Source organism: Acanthochromis polyacanthus, chromosome 12, assembly GCF_021347895.1.
Source record: "Acanthochromis polyacanthus isolate Apoly-LR-REF ecotype Palm Island chromosome 12, KAUST_Apoly_ChrSc, whole genome shotgun sequence".
Classification (NCBI taxonomy): Eukaryota; Metazoa; Chordata; class Actinopteri; family Pomacentridae; genus Acanthochromis; species Acanthochromis polyacanthus.
Genome location: NC_067124.1, coordinates 31,620,645 through 31,640,481, shown reverse-complemented (window position 1 = coordinate 31,640,481; position 19,837 = coordinate 31,620,645). Strand labels below are relative to the sequence as shown.

The window sequence follows — 19,837 nt, the reverse complement described above, 5'->3', positions numbered from 1 at the left end:
GATTCACATTGTGCATTGGATATTGCATTTATTAAAAATTGATATTTGCCTTGTGGGTTTATTTTCAGCCATAAACTTGATGACATATCTCTGTTATTTTTCTTTCGGTGTTTGCTGAACTGACAAAGGTCCAGATTTGTTCATTTTACTTTGTCCATCAATTCTCTAAACTCACACATGAGACTTTATTGAGTTTTTCTCATTGTTCCTTGTTCCAGGTTAGATATTAGAAGAACTATTAATAACAAAGTCACCATTGGCTCCCCACTGTGCTGGTGAACTACCAACAGCAGGGACTTTGAAGAGGCTTCTATGAGCACCTGACAGCCTCTCACTTCCTATTCATGTAGTTTTCAGCAACAGACACTGAGCTCATGAGATCCTGAGGGAGCGGACAGATGGTGGGTTTCAAAGCCCCTACATTCACTGTCTTGTTATCCATTCCACTCTGCAAACTATTTTGGATTGGCATAATTAGACAGTGCCACAATACAGCTCATTAGACACACAATGACGTGCTATTGTTCCTCTACTTGCATGAGAGCTTTAGATGCAGGAGTTGTGGTGGTGGAAAAAATGTCTATGCTAAAAGAAATCTCTGGACTAACCCAACAGGGGTGGAACCAAGATGGGACAAAGATCTAAAATCTGGCTACTCCACACCCTGCCCTACACAACCAACCTCAGAAGTAGTTAAACATACTTCCACTTAAACAAAAAAACTAAAACAGTTCTACTTCAGGAGCATTTTATATATAGGATAATGGCACTCCAACATGACTAACTGTTCATCCATCCATTCTCTATACACCGCTTTATCCTCACTAGGGTCGCGGGGGGTGCTGGAGCCTATCCCAGCTGACTGGGGCGAAGGCAGGGGACACCCAGGACATGTCGCCAGTCTGTCGCAAGGCTACATATATATGTATAGACAAACAAGCACACTCACATTCACACCTATGGACAATTTAGAATAGCCAATTAACCTCAGCATATTTTTGGACTGTGGGAGGAAGCCGGAGTGCCCAGAGAAAACCCACGCATGCTTAGGGAGAACATGCAAACTCCATGCAGAAAGATCCCTGGCCCAGGCCGGGACTTGAACCAGAGACCTTCTTGCTGCAAGGCAAAAGTGCTAACCACTACACCACTGTGCAGTCACTAACTGTTCAGTATGAGATTAATTATAAACTTTTGCTGCTTAAATGGACCGACTCCATCATTCTCTACCCAACCTGTTGTACTCTTATGTCACATGTTGTGTCTTATGCCATGAGATCAGCATTTATTAGTGGTATTTCCAAATTTCCATACACTAGTAAAGACCATGCATATCATCACAGTCTTGAGTCTCCAATGACTCCTACAACTCCCAATTATGTGATGGAATCTTTGAAACATGTGTCTTTGTAAACAAAAATGTAAAAAAAAAAAAAAAAAAAAATCATAGATTTTGGTTCTTCCATTTATTTATTAGAGATAGTTTGGAAATGTGACAAAATTTTCTGGGTCAAACATATATATACAGCAATTCTGATATTTGGCTAAATATTATGGCTAGTTTATTAAAACACGCACAACAATAAAAGGCAAAACTAAACAGTTGCGCCATCATTCAGCTTTATTTCTTTCCATTTTTCTCTCACTCGTTCAGACAAGCAGCTTTTTCTGTTTTTAAAGGCAGCACTGACTCTCTCTATCTGATCTGGCGTTCACCGGTATCAGAGTCATCATCGTGACACCTGGTTCGTGTCTACACTATAACACACACAGTACCTCCTCATGTCTGCAGTAAATAAGAAGTTACAGACTTTTGGACAGAATCCAGGCAAGCTGTCTTCCTGCCTTCCAGTCTTTATGCAAAGCTAAGTTTACAAGCTGCTGACTGTAGATTCATATTTACTGTACAGACATGAGAAAGACGTCTATCTCCACATCCTAACTCTCGGATAGATAAGTGCAAAAAGTGCAGTTATCTGAATCAGAAAACTGTTCATCCTTGTTGTGAATTTGCCATATATTTACTTAAAAATTTCTTTTAAAAATTTTTTGGGGGTAGGGGGGTTTATAGAATAGTAGAGCATATATTTTAGAGTACATACTAACCTTTAACGTTAATGTTTATCTTGTTACTGACCTTTTTGTTGTTTGTAAGCTGCTGAATACTTGAATTTCCCTCAGAATTAATAATCTATCTATCTATCTATCTATCTATCTATCTATCTATCTATCTATCTATCTATCTATCTATCTATCTATCTATCTAGATAAGGTGGCTGCTGGTGAAGGTACTCGCTGTCCATGGATTTAACTTGTCAGTGGAGTTCTACAAGTGAGCTGTTGGGAGCAGCACTACGCTCGTGCTGCTTCGAATCTGCTGCAATTTCACCAGAAGAAGAAGAAGAAGGTACAACTTCCGACTGTTTGTGTTTGGGTAGCGCTTGACGAAAGGAAAGGCGTCGGCATTCAACCATCAATTTCTTCTTTTTAATGCCAAAATGGGGGCTTGTCTGGCTTTGTGTTCTTTAGCAAGCTGTGTAAGTATCGCACACCTGTAGCGATATTATCTTTTATGTAAACGGAATATGTTTGATCATTAACGTTGGGCTAAACGAACGATTAAAGTAGGAATTGGTGTCAGTTAAGTGTTAACTACGTGACAGGTAACGTAAACCTCTGATCATAACCAGCTATTTAGTAAGTTAATATATGATTCTAGCTACACAAAGCACACATGTCGCTGTTGCTGAATTTCCAGGAAGGTAGCGTGGTAAGCTAGGTTGTCAACAGAATAAATAATGAGTGAGGAAATGTCAGAACAGAACAGGCCATTTACGCAACGTAAGAAACATGAACCCACTGCTGGCAACGTTAAAAAGCCTCGTTAAAGCTACGGAGTTGTTTTTATTCATACATATTTTGGTTAGTCTTTTTAACGCAGCAGCTGCTGGTCAGGCCAATAAAGCAGAAGTAACGTTCGTTCAAACGGTTTAAACAGAGCAGCCAAGTCATTGAGTTAAGGGGGAGTCTGTCTTTCTCTGTGTTGAGTAAATGCAGATTTCATAACAACAAGGAAGACAGTTTTTCTTTACGTTTTTGGGACAAACTGGGTTAGCCATTGCCGTGTTGGTGCATACAGTAGCTTTATGAATCTAGGTCGGAGATGTGTGTGATAACCACGCGACCTATATTGTCAACTAATTATCATGTTTAATCATTTACCAGCCCAGCATTTCCTGTGGTACAGATGGAGGGGACTTTCTCACATACACACCTGTTTCTGATTGACATTATGACTATTTCCTGAAGAATAGTCAAACAAATTGTTTGACATGGGAGTATGACCAAGGGAAATATCACAAAGGGCAAGATTGTTTATTGCATATTAATCTGCATAGTAAATATTAGAGTGTTTTGGTCCATAAAATTATAATGAAGTGTTTGTTGTTGTTTTTTGTTCACGACCGAAATATACTTAGAGATTAGATTGATAGTTTATTGTCATGAAGAAGGAAGGAATCGAGAAAATATTCACATTTAGGAAGTGGGAATAAGAAAATGTTTTTTATCCAACCAACTCATCATCTGCTGAAACTGTTGGTGATTATTGACAACTAATTGAATAACACTGAGGCTACAAATCATATTGTTCAGACATACAGTGACTGGCTTGTTTTCTTATATAGATTATATTGAAAATCATTTTTAGACTTTTTTTTTCATGGTGATTGAATTTAAACAATGACCGTTCATATTTAACATTTTTTCAACCCTAATTTTTAAAGCTCTCTTTTGCCCAAAGGTTTAATAGTTTCTGTTTTTTTTCTCCTTTCTTCTGCTTTTCCTCCCTCTTCATCACTCGCAGGCCTCTTGTCTGTGTGGCTCAGCACCATGTCTTTTGTGTGGCTGCTGTCCCTCCTCCAATAACTCCACAATCACTCGGCTGGTTTTCTCCTTCTTTTTGCTGCTGGGGACCATGGTGTCTGTCATCATGATCCTTCCGGGCATGGAAACGCACCTCCGCAAGGTGAGATCAGTTTTCTTAATGCTATCACATTACAATATGCAAGTATGACTTGCTTTTGGAAGATTAAGCAAGACTCCGTGAACAACAGTATGTCTTTGTTGTGCTGTTTTATTTTCTATTTGGATTTGTTGCACAGTTTTTAGCATGAGAAATGGCTAAAATGTGTTGCAGGATGCTTTTACTGCAGTCACTTAATTTAATATTTGTAGAGAAATATTTTCTTTGTTACATGTGTTCTGTGCTAAGTACTTAGTATGTGAGCTTAACTGTAAATTTGTTTTGTGCAACTCTCTTCTGTTTTATAGATCCCAGGATTTTGCCAGGGAGGAACTACTATACCTGGGATTGAAAACCAGTTCAACTGTGATGTCATTGTGGGCTACAAGTCAGTGTATCGTATGTGCTTTGCCATGGCCTGCTTCTTCTTCCTGTTCTCTGCCATCATGATCCGTGTCCGTAGCAGCAAAGACCCCCGTGCAGCTGTTCAAAATGGGTAAGAATTTGACTGATTTGCAAATGCTGCTTTTATCTGTCTGTACCAGTGATGGATTTGTAAATATTTGTTTTCCAGGTTCTGGTTCTTTAAATTTCTGATTCTGGTTGGGATTACAGTCGGAGCTTTTTTCATCCCCAATGGAACATTTCATACAGGTACCGTCATGTTTACAACAACAATCAACGTACTGTGTATATTGAGTCGTAACTTAGGCAGTTCTATTCCCATTCTGCGGTATCAGAAGAGTGTTTTGTCTTTGCACTTCATAGTGTGGTTTTACTTCGGAGTCGTGGGGTCCTTCATCTTCATTATAATCCAGCTTATTCTCCTCATCGACTTTGCTCACTCATGGAATAAGATCTGGGTGGAAAACGCTGAAAATACGGACAACAAATGCTGGTTTGCAGGTAAAGCAGTGACTTAAAAGCAGGTGTTTCATTTTAATCCACATATTTGATACGGGTTTGAATTTTTATAATATTAGCAGGCATGATATTGTCATAGCTAGGGATGTCAGGTGTGTGTGTTTTTGTCGTATGCTGTGTGAGCAACAATTTTTTTTTTTAGATGACAATTCACGGTGAATTTTATTCATGTGATTGATAGTGAGAATTGTCGACCAAATTTCTCGCATTCAAAAGGCTTTCTCTGCTGTCCAAGTCGGTACCTGATTTTTACAATACCTCTATTACCTGTCTTTCCAGGGCTGCTGTCTTTCACTGTCCTCCAGTACGCACTGGCGATCACTGCTGTGGTGCTTTTCTACATTCACTACACACAGCCGGACGACTGCACGGAACATAAGGTGTTCATCAGCCTCAACCTTATCTTCTGCATCATCATCTCTGTTGTCTCCATCCTACCAAAGATACAGGTAAAATGTGGGAATGTCTGGAAATGTTGGTTGATATATTTCAGCATTGGTAAGAGTTTAAGCCTGTAAAGTCCAGCGCACATTGGGATCGATCAATATCGACAAAAACGCAACGCAGGTGATGCTAATGATTTGTGTTTTTCTTCATGCTGTAATATTAGTGGGACATACAGTAACAGAAAACTATCCTTTTTATTCTGTTTTGGTCTTTCAGTGTTTATAGTGAGATTTGAGAAAACACGACAAGGGTTAAGGTTAAAAAAAGAGTAAAACCAGTTCCAACACTGTCAATATAAATAATATTAATATTTATAATATAATAATATTTGTCTGTGATCCCCGTTAAAGTTGTCTTCTTTTGCAGCGATTCAAGTGCCCAGTGCTTCTGCAATGTTTGTAAACTCCTGTTATCTAAACAAGTCAAAATGGAGACCCTAGAATTTGAATTTCTTGTAAGCCAGATCTGCATATTGGGTCGGGTGGGGAGCGACCCTGTTGTGGTCAAAAAACCAAAGCATAATCACCACACTGTGACGAAGTACACACTGCATTGGACAGCCACATGCCATTGCACCACATTCTTTACAGGAACCAACACAATTACATCTATCTTGGCCTTGACCTTATTTTGGGTAAAGTTTTATTTCCAGGCAGTGCTGTTATTTCACCCACTTGAAAACATGCTTCTCCCCTGCTTTATGAATGCTTAACATTAGTTTGGACTTTGCTGTTGTCATATTTTGGCCAATTATATTAATGCGTGTTTGTTCTGTGAATCACAGGAAGCTCAGCCTCACTCCGGTCTGCTTCAGGCTTCTCTCATCTCTCTCTACACCATGTATGTCACTTGGTCTGCAATGACCAACAATCCAAGTGAGTCTCTGGATTCCTCATTGTATGCTCTTCTATAGCCTTTGGTTGCATGTTCACTTACGATTATGCTCACTGTTACTGTGTTGTATGTACTTGGTGTTTCTGTGCTGCGGCATTTTGAGCATAGAGGTGAGTTTTTCTGGCCCGCTGTAGAAACAAGGAGCTGCTTTTTGCTAATAGGTAGCACACCTTCCTTGGTTCACCTTGAGTAATCTGCCTTTCCAGAGTAGGTGATCATATGTTTCGTTTTGTGTACGCATAGGTGTCTATGATCCATCTTCACACACACAACAGTGAAAATGTGTCTGAAATGCCCTCATAGAATTGGATTTCACTTTTCTTTGAAGAGATGCTAATCATCCTTGTCATTTCTGAGAATCAAGTTTCAGTGTTTGTGGAACGCTGCTTACACTGCAGCTGTAGTCACCAGCTGCATATTTTGGCTATGCAAAGCATACCAATACAAAAGATCAGTTAGTACACACCAGTAATATAGAATAGATGTTTTAATGTTGTTGGATGACACCCTGTTAAAGGAAACCAGAGTTTTCACATTAATTTCAATGTCAGGGAAAATGATACATATTTAATGGAAAACATTTGCATTTTGTTAGTACATTATCATTGCAAAAAACACCTTTTTACTGGCTTCTGAGGTGTTTGTGACATCATTAGTGTCATAATTTAGATTAAAAAATTCAGAATTCATATCCTTTTGGAGAGTTATGTTTATGTCAAGCGCAAATAGGCTCACTGCTTAATAATGTGTCCCCTTTAAATGGTTAATATTTTATTACGGTAAGTGTAGGGCTGGACCCGAATATCCGAATATTCGTTCGCTACGGCACTATCCGGATATTAATTTTGGTATCCGAATATTCGCGGCTCATCCTGCCGTGTTCTTTGGCTCATTTCGGCTCCTCCATTCGTGTTTGTAAACACCACCTGAATGGCCGGGTGGCTGCCGACTCTGAAGCCACGCTTCACTTCGTTGCATAAACACAAGACAAGATGTTGAAGACCGGTGTTTGGGAATTCTTCAGTTTAAGTAAAGACTAAACGAGGGCAAAATGTGGACCTGGGAGACCAGATGAACGGATCCGACTATTCGGGCCGTCTCCGCCGTCTCCGGTGCCGCGGCCGAACCCGCCCCCCGGTCGGACGATACTGGGCGGAACGAATATCCGGATATTCGTCTTTAATAGGGCCCGAATATTCGGAGGCCAGAAACCACTATTCGGGCCAGCCCTAATTAAGTGTGTGAAATTTCTAATGTTGTGTGTGTATACACTGTGTCTAGATCGTAAGTGTAACCCCAGCCTGTTGAGTCTGGTGTCAAACGTCAGCAATACTGAGCCATCTGGGGACAGCAACCCAGGACAGGTGCAGTGGTGGGACGCTCAGGGCATCGTTGGTTTGGTCATCTTCCTCTTCTGTACCCTCTATGCCAGGTAAATTTAGCCATGACAGACGCATAAAAACGTTGCGTACTCTAGGGATGCGAGCATTTTGCGAGGTGGTAGTAACAGAGCTGCATTCAATAAAACCAGTTTGATTTGGCAACTCAAAAGTAAACACTGATCAGAAAACAGAGCTTACTTTGGTGAATCAGGCAAAGACTCCTCCGAAGTAACACACACTTGGGGATATTTTAAAAGGAGAAAGAAATTTCCTTCAGACAGCAACAAGGCCAAAAAGATCACAAAGGGCAACTGAATTCATCACGCTGGATGAGCAGCCCATCCCTGTGCTACAGAAATCAGGTTTTTGCCGTCAATTGGACAAGGTTCGTACGTTTTGAAAAAACCTGGAAAAGTCATGGAATGTGAAAATGTCATTTTCCAGGCCTGGAAAAGTTTTGGAAAAGTGAATTCACCCCAAATGTTTTGGAAAAGTCATGATTTTTTTCTCACTTTATGATAACATTTAATAGTAACAGTCTGTGCTGTTGATTTTTTTAAATTGATCAATAGATATTTAATATTGAAAAGTTTATCATTATGTTAACTGGTATATCAGTGTTAGTTTAAACAAATATTTATTTTGCATTAAAACATGATTGTCATTAGATCAATTTTTTTTGACATTTCCACTGCAGTATTATTATTAATTTTTTAAAATAGTTTTATTCCAATATTTCATGCATAAATTCATGCTTTAGAGGTCAAATATTGCCATGGAAACTTGCTACCAAGTCATGGAAAAGTCATTGGAAAGTCATGGAAATTAGTTGGATAAAATGTGTATGAACCCTGATTGGAGTTTTTGTATGGAAAACAGAAAGTGCAATAATTTGCCTTTGTTTGCACAGAATTTAAGTCATAATGCCACTTTTCTCACAGTACCTTAGCTTTTTAGCAAGGTTCCTGGTAAGGGAAATTAGAAATAGCATTGTGGAACAGCTTGGATGCGCACAGTGTTTCCTGAATTCATTGAGTTTTTCAGGCATAAAGCATATGCATTGAATTGATGTTAGTGACCTAAATGTACATCGAGAACTTCCCTGTTCTGTTTTAACTTGGGTTAAGCTGACCCTTTCTGTCTCTCCTCTAGTATCCGATCATCCAGTAACACCCAGGTAAACAAGCTGATGCAGACAGAGGAGGGTGGAGGGTCGGGTGGAGAGGACGTGGTGGGAGAGGACGGCATTCGCAGAGCCGTCGACAATGAAGAGGACGGAGTCACTTACAGCTACTCCTTCTTCCACTTCCACCTCTGCTTGGCCTCCTTGTATATCATGATGACTCTTACCAACTGGTATCAGTAAGTATTTGTTGCCAGCAAATGTGGAAAAGGTTGTGAAAAAGCCATATAAACATTCACACGTTTAGGGAACGCGTGAGATCGTTACTAATTAATTCCCATCCTTTAACTTTTGAGCTATAAACCAAAAACGACAAAGAATTCAGCCGGTCTGTTTGATGCTCATGAGATGGCTAGATGTGTTGTTTTTAGTCAAGCCTCCAGTGCAGCCACCAGAGGGCACACTACTTCTACACGCTACCTCTGCTCGGACCACCACAGTGCATTTTCTAACCATTCCTGCACCTCAGCTGAAGTTTAGATGAATTTCAGTGCATGTGGTCGGTCAGCTAAATTGAACTTTTCCCTCTGTGTCCTCCCTCAGACCAGACACCACCACCCAGGCCATGCAGAGCAGCATGCCAGCTGTGTGGGTGAAGATGAGCTCCGGCTGGCTGGGCCTCGGACTCTACCTCTGGACCCTCATCGCTCCTCTTATCTTCCCTGACAGGGATTTCAATTGAGCACGCCTTGTCTTTTGTATTCGATTGTTTTCTTTTGCTCTTGCCTGGTGTATCACACAGTTTGAAGGATGCTACAAAAGACACTCGAAAGGATATTGTGAAGATATGAGTTTCTTTTTATTCCTTTCTCAAATAATTGCCTCTGTTGGTTTTGTGTTTGTGTTGTTTTCCTCCTCTCAGCTTGTTTTACTGAGTGTAACAATCAGTACAGATTTTCTTAGCCTGGCTGATGATGATTTTCGCCATAATAAGTTACTTTATTTAGCAGTGACTCACATTGATAGGTTACCTCCGACCATCTGTGGTGTGATTGTGTGAGCTTCAATATCTTTGTGCTGGATTTTAGTTCGTGCACTATCAACAAGACTCTGCAACAAGGCACTTTCTCAATACCTCAGATGCTTCACTTGCAGATTCCCTTTTGAAGGCCTCTCAGAGCAGACTTCTCTGATCGGCCAGGTCTGGAATACCCCTGATTAGCTGGACTCCTTTACTGCTGGGGGCGACGAGGAGAGCCCCACTCGGGAGCCCCAGAGCGCAGTGAGTGTGAGAGCAAGATAAGACTTAACATGTCACACCCTACAGATCTTAACAGGGCTTCCCTGTTGCTGCTAAGCTGTATGCACAACTACGTCATTGCACCTCGATTCAGAGAGTCCTAGTAGACAGCCAGTCTAATCTCAGCTCTTCCTTGTCTACTTAAACCTAAGGTAATTTAACTCTGGTGCTAAACTTATCCATGTCTGACTTTGTTTGGCCTTGGACAGCCACGGGCAACAATCTTTACCGGCATAGCAGTGTGTTTGCAGCAGGGAGACGTATTGATCCATAGCAGTCAGCATCATGCAATCTGCAGCGGTACGGTTCAAGAGTTGGCAGCATAAACTCCACACTACCTGTGTTCTTAAAAAAAATGCCATTATTTCTAGAAGGATGCAGAGTGAGAAGGAAAACAAGGGATTTTAAATGTTGCAGTGTACAAAACAATATTGCATTTCAGAAATGATAAATTGCTGTTAAATGGTATTGACTTTCATCGTGATTTAATGGTTGTAATGGTGGTACAGTACTTATGCATTATATAGTAGTTACCTCAATTTCAATATAAATGGATTAAGTTAAAGTACGATCAGTATATTTTGCACTTGTGAGAAAAATATTTTTTTGGTACAATCCTGAAAATGTTATCCTTTTTACGTTTTGTTGTTTTCAAAGTGACATGAATCAGACATCCTGTTTCTGTGGCTGGATATGAGTATTGTGAATGGAGTTTGTGATGAATTTAAATCTTCAGTTTTTTTTTTAAACATTGTCTGTACATTTTATCCCTATAACGATTATTTAGGCTAAATTGCCAGTGTTAGATCCTAACATGTCATTTCACAACACTATTAAGTGCCTTTTTGTAGTTTTGCGTTTCATGAAGAATTTAACACTAATGCTGATGTGCTTATTCTGCCTTGCCTTACATTGTGGTGAATCAGTCATTGCATGCCACAGGGCATTGGCCTATGACATAAATAAATATTGTAATTAATGTATAAACTCAGTTTTTAATAAATGATGAAAACTTTCTCTCACTTTGTCGTGATGGAGCCTCAGTGGACGTGAGAGATGCGCCTCTTTTCTTCAAGTTTGATGATGGTTGAGCATTGACATACAATAATTGGCAAGGCACTTCATTGGTGAGCATTTAGGGTGATTTACATGTCCTGTGGGTTTTTTAAATTGCACATAACATTTTCTTATCTGTAATGGGACAGGTAATGTGATAGCGCTGATTTTTATTTCTGTATATCACCTCATAGATTGAAGTCATGGATCACTCGAGCTGAGGATTGAGGAGCTAGTAGACTCATTACAGTGTGTTTCCTTCTCTTGGTAAAGCATTATTGTTGATGCATTGATTTTTCCTCCCTTCTGCTTTTTTGTGACACATACTATACCATGATTTCTTAACCTTTTGCTATCTGCTCCCTGGTTATCTTGCTGTACCAGAGGTCCAAAGCTAAACAGGAAGTGCCTGATTTGTAGTTTATACTGTAAAAGGTTATATCTCTGGCTGTGTTTTGCACCTTTTTCCTCACTGTAACTGAAGGCCATAAATGCGCGTGACCTGTCCTCTCAGCTGCTACACAGACAAAGCAGTGTGTGTGCCAGTGCTTTCAGCGTCTGCTGAGTTATTTCCTTTTTGCCTGGCTGGTAGACAGGACATGTTGGTTTTGGCTGCTAGTCACTCCATCCAGTTGGCGCTGTGTGGAAATGTTCAGGACACTCTACCTCCCGTGGACTTCTGCCCTCCCACAACACCACCCCTCGTTCAGCCTATCCATTACTACCCCGAAGTGATGGATTGTGTCATGGTTTAGTTGTGAGACTCATTTTATGTCACATCAATTCCCTTCCTCACCACTAAATAGAGACAGTTTTCATTTCTTTTCTTGGATAACTGCCTAGGTTGTCTTTAAATAGCATGGAATTATTTTATTGGTCTAAAGAAATCCAAAGATTTCATTTGAGGTAAAGCGGTGTATAGAGAATGGATGGATGGATGATGTCATATTTTGACAGTACAAGGTTTTGTGTGTTTTTTTATGTGAATATACACATGCAAACTCACAAGAGGTGGGTGGTCAATTAGTTTATACTTTTTGTACTACTTTTGTGCTACTGTATGCTAATCCCCGTGATCAGTGATTTGGAATTGTTTGAAAAATTACAACTTCTGGTAATTAATTTGTGTTTCTATTGTCAATAATCAAACTATTTGGAAAAAGTCAATCTTTATGTATGTTCTATCTAACATTTATGGTGCAGTAAGAGCAACATTACAGAATAAAGTGTGCAAGTTTGAAAAGCTACTGATTTTGTAATGATCATAGTAACCCATGTAAGATTACCCATGGGTCCCATGGTACTTCAGCTTCTTACAAAAAAGGCAGTTTGTTACAATTTGCTTAAACTCTGTATTTGTTCATATTACCATAGTTCTTGTGTACCTGTTGTTTTGATACTCAATATATATTTTAAAAGAAAACGGACATTGTTCTTAAAAAAAGGCTTTTTACTCTAAATAACAGCACATAACTGTGAAACCATAAAAACAACTATGAGAGTAAAGAAAAGCATTTGCAGAAGGTGAACCGTGTTTAAAATGCTGATTTATAAACTAAATTTAAGATGTGAGAGGCCTTTGTTCTCGTTGGGGTGCTGATGGGATGCTGCCCAACTACACACTTACCGCAGGAACAAAGAAGTTTTTATATCATGATTTATTGAGTATTGTGAGTTATAGAGAACACACAACAAACACACATTATGTTGCTGTACATCATGTGTTTGTCACATTAAGTGGACTTTAGATGTCCAGTAGGTTGACTGTACCCCAATAGGCTGGGACTCATCATATATGTGAAGTTTTGGTCACATTGAACAATGTTTATTGTACTCACAACTACTCAAGTTTTCATGGTGAAACATGAAAATTTATCTGCATGTCTACCACAACCGCGCTTAACAAAGAGTGCCAATTTTGCTAACTTTGCATGACAAAGGTTGTGAGATGATACTGACGAAATCTTAATCTACTACGATTAATCTGCAGGAAGAATTTGTTAGATTAGAACAGTTGCAAATGACTGGAAGATTGACCCAAAGTGTGGTCATCTGGACATGAAGCATGTGCCTTCAAAATTGAGTACATACATGAAAGTTAATGTTGCAGTTTTGCAGGGTGGCGCCATTGAGCCATTTTGACATATCCATACCAAGGCACCATAGACAATAAAAATGGTTAAAAAAAATAATTGGGCAAACTTTAATTCATTTTTAAGCAACTTTAGTGATTCAAAACTGTGATTCCTTTGGGATGCAAATAATAATAAGAAAAGCACTCAGAAAGTGCAGCACTCTCTGATCAGTCATTCTCTGATTTCCAACGGATAAGTACCGTTTAGTTCACACAGCTGTGGATTTATACTAGGCTCACAATCGTGTGATTGTCAGCAGACAGTTGATGTAGTACTCACTTGTTGTCATAGTTACAGTGACGCCATGCCACTATCTCACAATGATCCAAAAATCTTTAACAAAACTGTGGATCTGCAGTATACGCCGCATCACTGCCAAAATCTAATCAAGTGGTTCTTGTGTCATTTCTGACCTTCCCTGAAAATTTCATCCAAAACCATTAATCCGTTTTTGAGTAATGTTGCACACAGACAGACAAATGTACGCCGATCGTCACATAACTCCACCGCATTCTTTGGCGGAGTAACAATAATACAGATACAAAGGGCCTTTTCGTGTTCGGGCTCTAAATATGAGCAAAACAATAAAATAGCAGCATTACACAGCTGCACCAGCAAAGTCTAGATCCAGCAAGAGGCTAAACGCTGTGAAAATGATATTTTGTTTACTAAATGTTCCTGTTTTTTCAACCTCTGCATATGGTGTTGACACTGCAGTAGAATTGCACAATATATCCACATATGAGAAAAATAAACGGGGAAAATACAGCAACAATGCACCAGATACAAAGGGCATTACTGAAGGCAAGCACTAATGCAAACTGAGCAAAAAACCAGAGCAATGGATATAATATGTGTAAATGTTCATGCTTCTGCACTTGACTTGTCGTGATGCTGGAACACTGCACATTGCATGAGTGCTTTGCAGAGTAGAAGTCCTCTTTTGGCTTTTTGCAGCAGTTCACTGAACACTATCCTAACACATGATTTCACGTCACGGCTCAGACGCACGGAAGAGGGTGCCTGTCGAGTCTTGTGCAATCACCGAATGCACAGACGTTTGGAGTAAACTCACAGCCAAACTGATAGATATGATGTCACTCTTCCAACAGAACCAGACCAGCAGCATCTACCTCCTGATCTATTGTTTCCTCTTCAAAAGCCACCTCATCTATTGGAAACTTTCTCCTCTTTTAGTGACATTTACAGTATAAAAGTACCAGGCGTAGTTTTGTGAGGCTAAAGAACTCCTTGCACTACACTCTCCTTCCATTAGTCCCGTCTGAAATGTAACACAGCCAGCAGCATCGGAGAACAAATTAGCTAAGCGCCATAAATCGCACTTTTATTTCCCTCTGTTATCATCAGGTGTACAAATGTGAACCGTTTTTTCCCCCTCCTAGGATAGATTTAAGACACTCTCCGTCTTTGGCCATTGGCTCCAGTGTCATAAATCCCACCTTCATTTCCTCTGTTATCATCAGATGCAATTTGTCGCTCTAATAAGAGATCAGACGCTGTAAAGTGCTGATTATGAGCCACTTAGCGCAGCTCTGCAGCCATGCTTGGTTAGGCATCCTGGGATTTTTAATTGCAGATTGACTGAGACAATGGTTATCACTTGCAGTGTTAGCCCTGACCTTAATCTGCACTTCCATTTTCCCACATTAGCTCGGAAATGTCAGCGTTTGGCTGCATTTTGCATTCGCTTGTCAAATTCTCTGCAGAGAAGCACACAATATTTCACTTTTGCTTTAGAATACATGAAGTAGTGCACCTGCTGCTGATGCTGATGCAGATTTTGTGAGAGGACTGAGCATCCCTGACCATCTCTTTGACAGAATGACTGGAAATGCCCGTCTGAAGTGTAATTGGGTTTTAAGAGTGGAATCCAGACCCATTAAATTATATTCTGCATGCGGGGGAGCTAATTGAGTTTGGACCCTGCTGGCATACTGCATGTGCACTGGAAACATTTACCCAACATTAAGCCCCAATTAGGCTTTTCGGGATGGGAAACCTGTTGCTGGATGATGGGAAGACGCCTGACAGACTGACTGTGCAGTTTCTCTCCAGTCAGTAGATCACGAACATATCAGCTCTGATGAACTTCCTCTGGACTCTTTTTCTTGGTTTCTCTCTCTCTCTCTCTCTCTCTGGGCTGCAGTGCAAAGCAGCCGCTCCATCCTGACGCTTGGAAGTCTGAAAGTCTGAAAGTCTGGAAGTCTGAGTGTTTGTACGAGTGTGCAGAGCTCTCCTGTGCGCATGCTCTCGCTCAGCTCAGAGGAGCAGCTAATGCAGTTATATAACACTCAGTGCAGCCGGCGTCTGCTGTGAGCCAAATGCCAGGCCAGTCTGGTTACATAAGCCTGTCAGAGTCATATTGTAGCAGTACGGAGCGCTCACACCACAGCATGTCCCTGCACTTCTTTCACCATCTCCTGCTCTGTCTCTCACGTCCTCCCACTGTCCCTCTTTGCTCTTTCGATCCTCTCCTCTTTTCCTACCACCTCTCCTCTCCCCTCCCCTCCCCTCCCCTCGCACTTTTTCCTTCCCTCTCCTTCCCTTTCCTCTTTGCTGCAGCGCTCCTCTCAACAGCGAGAACAAAGAGTTTGGGAGTGCTGGATGCTGATGCACAAGCAGTTCTGAAAATATGAGGCACAAAAGAGGAAGACTCACTGTACGCTCCAGTGCAGAGACGATGAGATGCGACTTCTTCTGCATCAGTTTCTCCTCTGCTACACATCTTAATGTGGGTTTTTGTGAATCATAAAAAGCCATAATAAGATGTGCAGCAGGATGTACGGCGTCATTCCTCTGTGTGAAGCTTGTGCACCATGATGCTGAGTGAAGCTTCCAACTGTCTGCTCTGATGTCGTTGCCCTTTAGAGCACTATTTGATCTCGAGGTGCACTGTAGTGAGGTCTGCCTACCTCAGTGACCTTTATGATACCCAACTCTCACCACTGCTTAACTCAAGCACCCTTGGGAATGAGGAAATGAGGAAATTAGGGTCATCAAATCATCAAATGGTGAAAGCAATAATAACAATAAATATATTTTTAAAAATGTTGGAGAAGCTAACTGGTTTGCAGCCTCAGATTGTGGCCTCAGCACTATTTTAGGCTCTTTTAGGGTGCAGTGGTGAACAGGAAAATCAGAAACTGGACTAGGAAATTGGAAAACCAGGGTCATCAAATCATCAAGTGGTGCAAAAAGCAAAAAAACAAACCTCCTGTGACCCTTAAACAGTTCATCCAGGAGAAGCTAATTGATTTGCAGCCTCAGATTTTGTCCTCGGCACTATTTTCGGGTGCAGCAGTGGAGACAAAATAGCTGAATTAATAAGAAATGTGCATATCAGGAGTGTAGGACTCGCAACAATTACTCTCCAGAGCTCAGTCTCATTGCCTGGCTAATTAGAATTAATGGCATTAACCAGGAAACTCGCTTCTAGTCAGCCAATCAGCTCCCTCCTCCGGCTCATGATTATTCATGCAGGGGGCGCTCGGCGAGCCTGCCCACTGGTGGAGGCCGACGGGAGGGGCGGCGCCCGGCGGACCTGCCGTGCGGGGTGGTGCGGAGCCGCGGAGTGGTGTGGGCTTTTTTTTTTTTTTTCCCCTTCTTGCGTAGGGCGAGATGTTGTTTTGTTGTGACGATCAGCTGAGTGTGGCATCGCTGTCCGGTCTGACACCACGAGAAGAAGAAGAAGTGCAAGAAGAAGAAGAAGAAGAAGAAGAGGGAGGAGGAGGAGGAGAAGGAGAAGAAGAAGAAGCGCCTCTCCGGCTCCACACTAAACGCGGGGACGGAGCGCCTCTTTCCAGCGCATCACAGTCCAGGAAATGCGGACTTGTGGCCCTTTCGCTTCGGGATAAACGGCTGCAGAAATCGCACCGTGGAAAGCCGGTAAATATGAACCGATCGCCTTGTTATTCCCGCTAGTTTGCGTGTGCGGAGTGGCTGGCAGGGAGAGAGAAGTTGAGCGCAAGATCTCTTTCGGTTTGTGTTGAAGTTGCCTAGATCGAGCTTGCGTATGTGTGTGTGCTGAAATATGAATGATTTTGAAGATGTGTTGCATGTAGTGGAGCTCAGCAGCAGTCGGCTCAGCTCGGGAGGGGGGGTTAGGATCTGGGTGTTCTCCAAACTACAGTAGGTTGCAGCAGGGAAGAGCTGAAGTAGCGTCGGGGGCGCTGCATATCCAGCTGACAGCATATGCTTCATCATGCACCTTCATTCACCCCGTTTGCCCTCAACCAGAGACCAGTTGAAGAGGGAGCAACAGCGGGGACCGACGCTGCGCACCTAGAGGCTGTGTTAGATGCCCGGTGGAGCCTGTGAAGTTGTCTGTGACGGGCTACACTACACCTACACTTGGCAGGTTTTTGCAGGATGACATCATGCTTTTGTGATCTGCTGTTATATGATAGACGACCAGAGCACGTTTGTTTTGGCAAATCAAGTCCCTCTCTGCTGGTCATTATTTTAGAGAATTCCTGCCACACAGGTCATAGACAATGACATATAACCGCGAACTGAAACAATGAGTGACGGTAAGACTGTTGTTTGACTTGCTTGTTATGCAAAATAGGTCCTGTGCAAGCTTTGATGCCAGAGAGTAACTGTCATGTTGAGGGTTTAGAAGTTTTTGGTATCTATCTATCTGTCTATCTATCTGTCTATCTATCTATCTGTCTATCTGTCTGTCTATTTGTCTATCTGTCTATCTCGTCAGGGACAGAGCCAAAGTTCATCCAAGGGTGCCCACAGCCCCTAATAACATCTGGCCACCCCACAAAACAACAACAACAACAGCAATTAAACCTGTCATCCATCTCTGTTTTCTTGAAGAAAAAAAACAGAGAGAAAGAGAGAGAGACACACACATATATTTTTATGTATGCTATCGTTCAAAAGTTTCGGGTCACTTAGTAATGTCCTTATTTTTTGAAAGAAAAGCATTTTTCCAATGAAGATAAGATTAGAGTAATCAGAAATACAGTCCAGACATTGTTAATGTGCTGAATGACTATTCTATGTGGAAACAGCTGATTTTTAATGGAATATCTACATAGGGGTACAGAGGTCCATATACAGCAACCATTACTCCTGTGTTCTAATGCTGCATTGTGTTAGCTAATTGTGTTGAAAGGCTAATTGATGATTAGAAAACCCTTTTGCAATTATGTTTGCACATGAGTTTTTATAGAAAACATGAAATTGTCTGGGTGACCCTAAGCTTTTGAACAGTAATCTATCTATCTATCTATCTATCTATCTATCTATCTATCTATCTATCTATCTATCTATCTATCTATCTATCTACACACACAAGGCTTACATGGACAAATGTCACAGCTGATTAAATCATAATTAAACACCCCTTTGCTAGCCTAGCCGCGCTAGACAACCCACGGCAACGAATTTAATTCTCTGCCAGGGTGGGTCTAGTTACCCTCCATAAGGCTCGAGGCTGGATGCTCCTAAAACTGGCCGGACCAATCACCATGAAGTGTAGAGTCAGAAGGCGGGCGTAACGAAGTGACGACAGAGGCGCGACGATTCTGACAGAAACAACAGGCGCACAATAAACAGTTATCTTTCGACTCGGCTTTGGCCACAGCCCTTAAAGATTTGAAGCTAAAATTCAACTTGAAAGATAAACAAAGGACGGCACTTAAGTGTTTCATTGAGAAGAAAGACGTATTTGGACTTATGACGACGGGATATGGCAAATCCTTAATATACCAGTTGGCTCCGCGGCTCCGCTGGTTGGGAAGCTAATGGGACTTAGCCACAATCCGCCAGTGCTCTCGGAACTCCGTCAGCCTATTTGCTGCGTTGATTGGTTGTATACCTACCCAATTGCTGCAGAGGGATTTGATAGACAACCTTTTAGCCCGCCTCCCTCCCTGTCGAGCTTCCCTAGACCCTTGTGCCGTCAGAAACATGGGTGTAGCGTGGCTAGGCTACCCCTTTGCTATTATGAAGCTAAATGTATAATTCCCAAAACTCAAGAATCTTACCCCACAAATCTTTTTGATTTAGAATTTTGATTTAGAAGATGTAGAAAGGCACTAGCTAGGTACAGTTACATGATTAAAAATCACACTAATGTAGAAAAATAATGTGACACAGATTTGCAAAACCCATAATATAAAAATGCATGCACAGAAAATGATATAAAGAAAGTAGTAGGAAATAACTGTTTGAGGTAATGTAGCTTTAAATATGAGACTGAATAAACTCCAGAAATATGTTAATTATCTTCACTGTACACTTGTACCAAATGCATGATGCTAGCTATATTTTCAATGTGAATGCTTTATGTTAGACAATTATTATTATTTTACATTATACTTTTTTCTGCTGGTGAACAATTATGTGACTGTATTCGATGAGAGTTTACATAATTTATCAGAAATAATAATAATATATTCTTGTATCAGGGGAAGTATTTTCCCAAATGTCCTACTCTTACATTTTCACATATTACAGAATATGTATATTTCATTTTTTGTACTAAAAACTAATGGATAACTCTTCAGGCGACTC

The 19,837-nt window shown here is 41.0% G+C and overlaps 2 protein-coding genes across 4 annotated transcripts in view; both read left to right on the top strand.

The window, feature by feature from the left end:
- Window positions 1-2,384: 2,384 nt before the first annotated feature.
- On the top strand, window positions 2,385-11,116 carry serinc2l (serine incorporator 2, like). Its single transcript, XM_022193435.2, has 10 exons — window positions 2,385-2,537; window positions 3,866-4,027; window positions 4,333-4,520; window positions 4,599-4,678; window positions 4,793-4,930; window positions 5,228-5,397; window positions 6,180-6,270; window positions 7,571-7,721; window positions 8,824-9,033; window positions 9,398-11,116. Exons 1-10 carry the CDS (start codon window positions 2,499-2,501, stop codon window positions 9,534-9,536), a joined length of 1,368 nt encoding a protein of 455 aa, XP_022049127.1. The 5' UTR covers window positions 2,385-2,498; the 3' UTR covers window positions 9,537-11,116.
- Window positions 11,117-16,883: 5,767 nt separating this feature from the next.
- Window positions 16,884-19,837, top strand: part of LOC110950691 (transcription factor HIVEP3) — a 54,629-nt gene continuing 51,675 nt past the window's right edge. For all 3 annotated transcript variants that reach the window (XM_022193434.2, XM_051956533.1, XM_051956534.1), the window contains exon 1: window positions 16,884-17,191. The gene's annotated coding sequence lies outside the window, so the exon portion shown is untranslated. The remainder of the gene's footprint in view (window positions 17,192-19,837) is intronic.

Bases quoted from the DNA above. Each gene is read 5' to 3' on its own strand.
- serinc2l (XM_022193435.2), top strand. From the start codon at position 2,499: ATGGGGGCTTGTCTGGCTTTGTGTTCTTTAGCAAGCTGT. The intron at 2,538-3,865 runs GTAAGTATCGCA...CATCACTCGCAG, and splicing joins TGTGTTCTTTAGCAAGCTGT to GCCTCTTGTCTGTGTGGCTC. The intron at 7,722-8,823 runs GTAAATTTAGCC...TCTCTCCTCTAG, and splicing joins TTCTGTACCCTCTATGCCAG to TATCCGATCATCCAGTAACA.